General features: G+C 36.3%; 1 protein-coding gene across 1 annotated transcript; it reads right to left on the reverse strand.

Annotated features, from left to right (window-relative positions):
• Positions 1-221: 221 nt before the first annotated feature.
• Positions 222-7,759, reverse strand: LOC126910963 (phosphatidylglycerophosphatase and protein-tyrosine phosphatase 1). Its single transcript, XM_050695610.1, has 6 exons — positions 7,657-7,759; positions 7,415-7,561; positions 5,348-5,428; positions 3,192-3,295; positions 2,484-2,616; positions 222-2,095 (listed from the first exon to the last, which is right to left on the reverse strand). Exons 1-6 carry the CDS (start codon positions 7,657-7,659, stop codon positions 1,970-1,972), a joined length of 594 nt encoding a protein of 197 aa, XP_050551567.1. The 5' UTR covers positions 7,660-7,759; the 3' UTR covers positions 222-1,969.
• Between the last annotated feature and the right edge of the window lie 3,718 nt (positions 7,760-11,477).

Raw genomic sequence — 11,477 nt, forward strand, 5'->3', positions numbered from 1 at the left:
TGATATTTTTACTATAAACCTCACGAAGCCCGAGACCTTTCCAACGGATGCAAAACCATGGAAATCGGTTCGTGCGTTCTGGAGTTATACCGTCCGACTTATTTTTATATATGTAATAGATTAACACTCGAAAGGAAACTGTTGAAGGCTAATCGTCTGCTAAGAGGAACGAGTGTCCAACGTGGCGGTTAACGTGTTAAAGAAAAAGAAAACAAAGACAATTAAAATTATAATTCGTTTAATATTTCGTTAATAAAATATTGTATTCATAACAAAATAAATTAACTACTTTGTAGGCTCAACACTTACAAATATCGACATTACCTTGTGCGCTAACGACAGCACGGAAAGCTACACCAATTAACTAAATTTCTCATTCGATTTTGACCTTTAATACTACAGTATTATGGTACAACATAAAGTTGAACATTGAATATTGGGATAACTTTGTGTGCTGTCGTTTCAACAATAGTTTTTACTGTACTTCTATGTATTTGGCTTTGAAACATTGGCTTTTGATCCTAATGCGTAGATGCAAAATTATGGAGAAAAATAACCAAAGATTTGGTTAAAAGATGAAAATGCAAGTACACTGTTTACCCGTTATAGAAATAACAAGATTTATGTATACAGTATGTAAACGGAATGCTCACAAATAACTCTATAAAATAGTTGTTTTTATAATTTTAATCGTTTTTGTTTACTTGTTATCCATGCAACATCAGCTTTAAGCAGTTGATTACAACTATTGTTACATAAAATAATAATTGCATTGCTTTTTTCTAATACATCTCGTTTTTTACCAACGTCTGTTTGTAGTGTTCTGTTTACATCATGTATAAGAGCAATATATTTTTTTGTAATGTAATGACATTATGGCTTAGCAAAGCAATGTAGATAAATAATTTCCGATTTCAATAACCGATCTCAATACAAAATCTTTAGATTAACATCCGATTTTGACATAAGTTCTATAGAGTTTCTGTCATAAATGATCGATCCAAATATTATGGATTAACCGCCATACTCACAGTCATTTAATGGTTACTTAACCCATCCTTTGCAATTCCTTTCGTAACAAAATCGTTACTAAGGAATAGTCTAGGTAACCATTAAATGTCTCTAAATACGGCAGGTAAGATCGGTTATTGAAATTGGCAGTAAATTAATTTGAAGTTATTTTTGTAAATACATAATGAATTGCAATATAACATTTGATAAAAGAGCTATAAAACGAAAATTACTTACGAAGGTAAACAAACCATTACTACAAGATGGTTTCAATATAAACAAGTTAAAAGTTAATACATTGTTTTGTGATTCAAATTGTACTTTTAAAAGATAGAGAGGGAGAGAGATAGAAAGTTTAAGTTTTGTTCTGACCGTTATATAGAAGTACTTACTTTTATAATTATAGAGTGAAAGAGATAGCGATCTACTTAGGGCATCTAGTAGAGCACTATCTCTTTCTGAAATCTATTTCAAAATCTATGGAATCATGACACTATTTGAGCGTATTGCAAGTAAATTATACTTACAAATTGTATTAAAATATTTGTCTAAGAAACTAAATATACATTGGAATACATTACTAATAACCTTTGCTATATGATTACACAAAATGACTGTCATTTTGAATACACAGGCTCACCACAGAGTAACAATAAACTTTAATAAAGACTTGCGCAAAGTTTCTAATATTTGCGCATTAATAAAACTTAACGCAAGTCTTTTGCGCAACTGGCAATACTTTGCGCAAGTACCTTGTATACTGTACTTTAACATATTCGATGGGTATCGCAAAAACAATCGTATTTACAACATAACAGAGTACAAAACCCTTCTTACCTTTATAGTTACACTTGTGCATAACAGGAGGATGAATTATGTACCTTAGTTTCATACAAATACGGTTTATTTTAGCTCTGTGGTTGGCTAATTATGCTAGTTGGAGGCAATTGAGGCGTGTTCAGGTCCTGGTGACATGTCTCCGGTGGAAGATGTCCAGAGCCTCCCATTGCTTGGTGTGCAGTAGGATGTGGGGCCGTCGTATGCGCATGTAGTTCACTGCTTCTTTTGGCGACCAGCCGTTTTTCTGGAATAATTGGATGAGTGGTATTAAGTTATACTGTTTTAGTGGTTGCTAACATATTGCGTTTAGATTATAATATCATAATGAGACAGATTGCCTTTAATGGACTGTCGTTTAATGGGCAGTACCCTTAATACGAGTTTGCTTTATGTTGAACGAAAACTAAACGAGAGCGCATTCGGCGCTCTGATTGGTTAGTTCATTCGCGCCAGCAAAGCAAACTAGTACTAAGGGTACTGGTAGTTAAAACAGAAAAAGAATGACGCAGATTGCAGAAGATTTTGGGTTCTAGTTGAGGGTACATAGAACGGATATATGTGTAATTTTAACTAAGATTTAATGGAGATTGTATGACACTACTGAAGGTCTAGTACAGCACAATACAACGTACCATCATGAGGTAGCAGCCGACGAGCGTGGCGCTGCGCGTGCGGCCCGCCTTGCAGTGCACGTACACCGAGCCGCTGTTCACCTGCTCGCACTCCGTCGGCACGCCCGATAGCTTGCAGTCCGTTGGTAGGAACCTGTGCCATACAACACGAATTATATTAGAAACTGGGTTAAATTTCATACTTAAGCAACTAAGAAGTTTGGAAAAGAAAACAATTAACAATTTGATGATAGACAGCAGCCTTCCAAGCGGGTTCATCTCTGCAAAAATCCTTTCGGTCGGAGCGTGATGTTTTATATACATATATAGGCTATAACCATCATCAATAAATGGACTATCTAACACAAAAAGATATTTCAAATTGGACCCATGTGAAATTGGGGCGGGTCGCTAGTATTAGTATAAAAATAGTCAAAACAACTTGGACACCACGGTTTAATAAGTTCAGGCTTATTAGAGCGCTGCTGGTCCGATCTATCTAATGCTAATGTCTAGTTCTTAAGTCAGCTCTGTTGACACCCTCGAAGAGGTTTTTTTTAAGGGGGAAAATCATCCGATAACTTCTCCCGCCTAGGGCGAGGCGAGAGGGAGTGTCAGACTCTTACAAACTAAAAACCACTCCGTTCCTACTTCTGTCCTTCGAGCCGGAGCCCCGGTAAGCCTGCTAGGTAGTCCGCAGCTTCGGATAATACTTGGGGTATAAATTACCTGTTAATAAAAGTGACTCCTTCGAACAGTTTGTCCTGGTCCGGGGCTTCGAATATGTCTGTCGTGGCCAACTGGAGGAACTCCACGCCCTGTTCCCGCCATTTCTGAAATAGTCACATGATAGAATATTCATAAATTGTCAGTAGTTTATGATCCCGGTTGACTGTGTTCGGAGTAGTCACGGAATCATAGAACGATCAACATTTGTAATAAAAATATGATTATTATTTAAATTTGACGCGGCGCTCGATAGATGGTGTTGGTATCGAGATAGATCGCGCTATGGTTTGGTTATCTCAATTTAGGCCTAATTACCCCCCTTCCCAATCTTCTCCCCGATTCCCCAACAATCCTTAAATTCCTAACCCCCAAAAGGCCGGCAATGCACTTGTAACGCCTCTGGTGTTTCAAGTCCATGGGCGGCGGAGATTGCTACCATCAGATCATCCGTCTGCTCGTCCACCGGCTTAACAAAAAATTTGTGGTGTTTGTGTTTCACCATATCCCTCTGAAGCCGACTCTCTGAGTTTTGTTCAGACTGTGACTTATTTTCAAAATTAGTAAAAATTACATATCTTTTTACAATATTTCTATAGACATAACAAACCAGTTAACTACAGAATCGCATACAAATCAGTACTTGACGTCAGAATGTATCTTAAGTCGTGCACACAAGGTCGGAAATAAATAGTCAGTATTATTTTCACATTTTCGTTAATGAATCGAATAAATTACCTTGCAGAACGATTTCCTTTCTTACTTTATGTAAAGTAAGTACACACGTGGTAAATGGTTATTATTTAACTAGCAACCCGCCCCAGCTTCACATGGGTGCAATGGTGATATATTATGCATGCATTATACATATAAAACTTCATATTAAATCACTCTATTTATTAAAAAAGGAAGCATCAAAATTAGTTACGTAGTTTTAAAGATTTAAGCATACAGAGTGACATAGGGACAGAAAAAGCGACTTTGTTTTATACTAGTTAATTATATGATAATAATAATATGCGATTGTTTAGTTTTTGCCTGATGATGATTTATGATGAAATTTTTATTTGTTATTGGCTAATAGGGCTTATGCACAATATTTTGTAATACTTAAGCATTGTTGTCTAGACATTACTTATTGATCCTAGGTACCTAGCAAGGGGTTTTAATGTAACCGGCCATGTGGTGGCGTTTGCGTGATTTTTTTTAAAGGGAGATAATCTCCCACCTAGGTAGAGGCGATAGAGAGTGTCAAGACTGACTAAAAATCCACCCTGTTCTCCTACTCCCGCTCTTCGAGTCGGTAACCCGCTAAGTAGTCCGCAGATCGGAAATGTATCTATGGTAGAGCATTTGTGTAATGTGTAATATTTTCAATACCTATTGTTACAATTCGTCAAAACAGCTGCATAATGTGTCATCAAACAATAGTTATTTAAATTTTGATTTGTGGTTTTACAATTCAAAATTCCTGGTATTAGGCACCGAGTTTAAATATTTAGCTCTCGTTAGTCATATACCTAAAAGACTGAAATAGATGTAGGTACTTATTATTCTTTAAAACCTAACTTATGACTAATACCTAACTAAATGCCTAACAATCCTTCTTTATGTCAATACCTATCAGTTTGAGCCCATCTTTGCATCTAATTCAATTGTAAAGAAAAATATTATCAAGTTTTTAATCTCAACTCCCAATTAGCATTACAAGAAACAAATTCAAAGAGTTTCTATTGATGTATTTATTTATAGACTTGTACTGATGAACTAGAGTTGTGTAGATAAGGTGTGCACAAAGGAAACTAGCGTTCCATAGTTATTTATGGGTGATAAGGGATCTAGTTGTGACACATGTAGGTACTGTGTAGATATAAACTGTATGTGCTTGTTAGAAAAATATTAGGTATATTATGTAGTTACCTACATTAAAATATGAGTTTTGGGCGTTAGGAATTTAAAGGTTGTTTAGGAATTGGGGATTGGGATAATTGAGAAGGGGGGTAATTGGTCCTCCGGTAACCTTACTCACACAATGCAAGCGTTCATTCGGTTTTCTATGAGGCCGTGGTATCACTCCGGTCAAGCCGGCCCATTCGTGCCGAAGCATGGCTCTCCCACACTTAGACATACACTTTTCATTAAGAGATTGAAGTTCTCACCTCAGCATCATTGGAGAATATCTTCAGTTCGTATGTTTCATTCATTGAAACTACTCCTTTCATATTTTCCTCTTCCTTTAACTGAAAAGTAAAACATTGCATGTTAACATTTGTTGACACACATTCCTTAGTTATCATCATCCACTGCTGGATTTGTTATGGGCCTCCTCTACATAAGGTGTAGCCATGACCTCTACACACCATGGGAGATCACATTTTAAAAGGATTCAGATTTATCTACAGTTCAACCAGTTCTATGAAATGTATAATTCCATAGAGCGTTTGACCAGCGTAGGCGTTCGATGGACGTATGCGCAACGCAGACGTGGCAATTACGTGGTATAGACGTCGCGTTGTCGTGCCGTTTCTGCTGGAGTCAATTGAACGCTGCGCAAATGATATGCTTGAGTTGCGTTAGAGCAGTGTTACACTGCTTACCAGTGTAATGTGTAAATGAATAAGCTGCGTTAGCGTCACAATCCCGCTTGCACTTACGCCACGACTACGCAGAGAAAGCGTCGCATTGTCACGGCGTCACCTACATCTATCAAACGCCTACGTTGGACAAACGCAAGTGTGATTGCACTCTTAGCCTGTTTTTCATCATCATGGGAACATCTATAGAAAGAGTATGAATGTCGACAATAGGAAAGATGACTAATTTTTATTGTAATATCCATCTTGTAGATTATTTTAAAACATTACACACATATTTTTTATTTACTTATGAAAACAAATACTTTAGAAAATATATTTTAATACTTCTAGGTATGTTTTATACATAGAAATGACTTTTTTGCTCGTACTCCTTAACTTTGATAACTTTATCTAAGTATTGTTATCTTATATGGCAAAATAAAAATATATGTGTCTAATATTATTTCATTACCTAACTGATGGATTAAAGAGATGTTTAATTCTCATACCCCATTATCATCCCTCTTGTACACTACAGGAATTACACAATGAGTGACATTTTTTATATAACATTGCAAATATTTTTAAATGCAAATAGTTATCAACTAAGTTCCAACTTCTTAATAAATATTCTATAATTTATTCAAAGATATGCTAAGATCTGTTCATGGTTAATTTATTCAAATTTCACACAGTGTGAAACAATGCATTTATTGCAGTTATGATTCGGTTTATTGTACTGTTACCTAAACTAATTGCTTTGGTATTTAACCTTTAAAGAGTTTACAGAATTAATAAACATTAAATACATCATGAAACATACAGAATTATTACTAATATATAATTATTATATGAAAAACTATTAAAATTGTTTGGATTGGCCTCAAAAAGCTTTAAATAGACAGGAGATGAGCATAGGGAGGCCTTTTCCCTGCAGTGAGATGATCATGGCTAACATCTAAATCTAAATCTTTCTGATGTAGTGGGCAGAGGTCTCTCCTCTCTCATTGTTTAGAACATGATATTAATATTTTTTTACTGATATTAAAAATAGCAAACAGACCTTTAGATTTTCGTTTGAAGAACCATAGAAATAGGAAATGTGGACTATTAATATGTATATTTTAACATTCATGAACACAGCAACATTTAAGTAAAGTTAATAATATATTTACACAAAAGTTTTATTTAAATCCTACATCCTACAAATTAAGTACCTACTTATTTTATGATTAAATTATATAAAGAAGTTATTAGTTTGTGTCAGTAATATGCAATTATTCATTCATGAAATTTAATATTACACAATTTGTGAACCTTAAATAAAAAGGTACAGATTATAAAAGAAAAACTCAACATAATTTATTTCAAGTCACAATTCTATTGAATCAAATATTTAACTTGAATATTAGAAGACATTACCATTCAACTAGTGTGAGAAACCTACCACATAACTTGAATGACAAATATTGTAACTACTAAGTACACAGCGGTCATACTATTTACTATTCTAACTGGCCCAAGGCCATAGAAAAATGACCCATTGACCATAGGCACAATGCTATGAAATTCCATAACTTAAAAAAAACACATATTAAAAAAAAAATAGGTGACAGATAGAGTAACCTCAAAAGGGTTTGTAATACTTACTTGTTGTGCCATACTTTGGAAAGGAAGGGCCCCTAGGATGACTGTATCATCCATCCTGTCATACCAGCGCCTGCTGGTCACCTTTTCCATGACCACATTGTATAATAAAGTTGGATAGAAAGTCACTCGCGCGAACATTGATGTGGCCTGGTAAATAAACAGTTACAGTTAGCTTGTGCGTCAGATGTCGGCCGGCGGACAGTATATGCCGCTACGAAGCAGTGATTCAGGAACACCGGTACCATGGTGAAAGCTGCACTCCGTGGTGGGGATTGAATATTAATTTTTTGTTTAGGTCCTCTTCCACTTGTGCAACTGACAGGAATGTTGTGACAGCCATCTGTCAAATAGATTTGACGTTTTGACGATGTCATTGTCAACGTGACAGTTAGTTAGTGTTGCCAAAAAAATATTGAATTAAAAAAAGTTCTAAAGATGTTTTTATTAAATTATCAATTAATTTTGATAAATACAGAAAAAATCAAAATACACATTTATTTTGGTTATATACGCTGGCCAAAGCCATATTAAATGTAGCGCCTGATGGAAAACCACACAACGATGAAATCGGAAAACCACAAAACCTTGCTCTAATATTTTAAACAGGCGTTATAAAATAATTGCATTTATTTAGGTAGAAGATGTAACTTGGGTAACTCTAAGCTTTCATAAATGAAACCAATATTATAATTATACTTCTGTTGGAATAATAATCGGAATAAAAATAAGTAGGTAAGTAATATTTAGGTTTTTCGTTATTTTTGAAGTCTAGATAGTCAAGAGTCTAGATGTAATAGGTTCTCTGTTTAATATTAGTTGATAAACAGCTAATTATACTTTAATTCACTTTTTGTATTAATTTCTAGAACCTGTACTTACTTATTTTCTGAAATATTTAGACTAACCTTTATTTAAAATGAACGTCACGTAATTTACGCAGGCAAGTTTTAAGGCAACATATCGCCCATCGTGACAACATAATTAATAGCCTTAACCCTCTCCGTAACACGATAATCTATTGTGACTAATCTTAATTATGTGTTACAATTAATTTCACATACGAATGACGTCTTTCGGCCCCAATTACTTTTTTTTTATTACCAACTTAGTCATAATTTTGGACCAAGGAAAATTTATAAATTGTTACACCGCAGCCGCGTTTAAATATCTAGCCACTGGCCACGAAGCGGGTAATTTTTAACATGGTTTACCTCCTCATATTTCACAATGTGGGGTAATCTTTTTACATACTTATAAAATATATTAATTTGCTGGCCACGCCGGGTTGATTTCAAAAGCTGAAAGAGATATCATCGACGTGATCTATAGCCGCCATTTGTAAGCGCAGCGGGGTGCCAACCGAGCAACGACATTCCAAATTCAAATTAAATTAAAACGCGGTAAAAACAACGTGTTTCCGTTCGGTGCGTCCGCTATTCAAATTCGGAGTAGATTCGATCTGCGCTAATTTGTCTATGACTTTGTTACTATGGCGCTGGTATCATAGGTTTTACGATGATAGGAAAAAATACTTTAAGCCTATTTTCAAAATTATCTTCCGTGGGTAGGTAATGGAGAGCGATGTTCTTATCTATTTCTTAATAACATTGTTGCTATAGTAGGTATAGTTTTTAGAGCCCTATTTGGAGTAAAATATGCGAGAAATTGTGTTACCAAGTTTCTTCTAAGAATCCAAATTGATAATTACCCAATTAATTGAGGGCATGTTTCTTTAAAACAAAGGAGCTCATTTCTATGCATTTGTTTGACCGTAATAGTTTTGTTATGCAGATTGAGCCGGCCACTCATTAATAAAATGCAGTGTTCTGTCGCGATAAAATGCTATTAAATATTGTTTTCAATTACGCGTCTTTAATACTCACTCGATATCTTCGCCATTTGCGTTTTCAAGTGGCCGTTAAGTAATTACTTACAGTCGAGTCGCCGGTCGGTCTATGAGCAGATAATGTAATGAAATGGACGCCTGCATGTCTCTATACATGGGTACACGGCCCGTACAGTAAATGCTTGCATTCGAAATGAAATAAATGATTTACCTAAATATATTTTAAACTATCATCAAGTGGCTCGGACCGAGCGACCCGCGCGCAGTCCCCAGCCCGCTACGGAGCGCATTAAGCTCCGATACTCCGCCTCATCTGTCATCATTAATGCCACGGTATCCTAATAAGTTTGCTACAATAAATAAAATAAGAAATATCAAAGAGTTGCGCTCCGTTTAATGGTTGTAATTGTGGCCAAATGAAATATGGCCGAAGACGATACGGACTCTCTGTCGTGGGTGTCTACCCGCCTTAATATCGACATTTACACGCTATAAATATTTTAAATGATTATCTTAATGCATTTGTAGTCGTCATTTACATAAGCGCCGTGGAATGAGGTTGAGACGAGCCTGGTGCAGTTAAAACATTCACACCCCGTTCGCGAAATAGCCGGCAAAGTAAACGCGCTTTCATCACGTACGTCTCATAAATAGTGGCACGGTGCAGCTCGCGTCGGGGCCGAACTAAATCTGACCGTATTATGCGCGTCCTGTCGAACATCAGACGCTTATTTGTGTCCGAAAAGCGCTCGAAAGACTTAAAGCCTTCCCGGTTGATGTATGGCGGCGACACGTGAATGCCGACCTTTATATTCAAATCGGCGGTATTCAAATGTGCTCGTTGTCTATGCGACGGTTGACAATTCGCGGGCACATTCGAAAAAGGAACGCGGGAAACGTCATATCACCGGCGGGATTGGAAAGTCGAATTTTGCTTTTTGGCGCGTCGATACGCATCTGGCTCCTGGGCTGCGTTCAGGCGTCATGTTCGGCTCTTTGCTTTTATTTGAGCTCGATTGTGTCGGCCGGAGATATAGTTTGAGATCTGTAGATATTTTGACGTGGCCCTCTGATAAAGTTAGTGTTTCGCGGCGGCCGGTGAGTTAACGAGCGTCTGAGTAATGAGCGATGCTATTGTGATTTGAACAATGGCTGGCGATCGCTATTGTTTATATAATTGAAAATGATATTCGATAACGACGGCTTGTGTAGCTACGGTTGTGTTTAGATGCGGCACCTGCGTACGATAAATTGTCAGATAACCGTATCTCTACTTTCATTTGTGGTATTTGGGCGATAATATCTGCAGTATTACTTTAACGGGGAATGTTTTTACGGTGCATGGCTATGGAGGTTATAATTAGGTACGAGGGAGGTTTATTTACAAATTTCTTGTTCCGAAAGTTGATGCAAATGTTTGTGGTAGACGCGGTCGGATGTCCGCACATCTGCATACAATGCGGTGGTGCATCGCTCCAGTTCAGCGGTAATTTACTGCTGATGCCTCTGCTTAGATGTCGCCAGCAGATAGCTGCTACCTAATTTAAATCTAAAATAAAACGTGGATAAAAGTAGCGGACTGTGCCGCCTGCTACTTGTGTTAGAGAAATGGTTGATGGTATTAGAGTTTAAGATCAAGAAATTCTTATTGGATTTTACAGAATACTTGGCTACATGTATTGCCTCCTAAATTCTTATTCTCATCCTCATACTTAGCGCAATAAGTTAGAATACCTAGATACTTACAAATTTAGGAACCCTGTCATCTGTCAATCAAAATTTGATGTGGGAGGATGTCAATTAACTCAGTAATTAATAATATCGTAGTTTAAATATCAACGAAGCAACTGCACACACCAAGCACTAACACAACTGAAAAAAATAAAATAAACATTAGTAATTCATAGACAACCAACATTTTTTCCCTTTAACGAAGGCATTTAATTAAACTGCCAATAGTGTCAATACACGACATTGAGATAAAGTAGTACTTATTGGTTCGATAACATGAAAATTATGTGTATTTTATTAAGAAACAGTGTAAAAAATAACGCGGGGCGTGTCGTATAAATTTTAAATAAACAAAGAACGTTTTTTATCAGCAGCTGTTCTTTACCAATTAACCGTTGTTGGAACGCCTACCGTTGACAAATTGATGCGTATTTCTGAACGGGACCGCGCCCTTTAAATTTTTAAAAATGGCCGTCCTTGTTTTCG

Source organism: Spodoptera frugiperda, chromosome 8 (genome assembly GCF_023101765.2).
Source record: "Spodoptera frugiperda isolate SF20-4 chromosome 8, AGI-APGP_CSIRO_Sfru_2.0, whole genome shotgun sequence".
In the NCBI taxonomy this organism is placed as follows: domain Eukaryota; kingdom Metazoa; phylum Arthropoda; class Insecta; order Lepidoptera; family Noctuidae; genus Spodoptera; species Spodoptera frugiperda.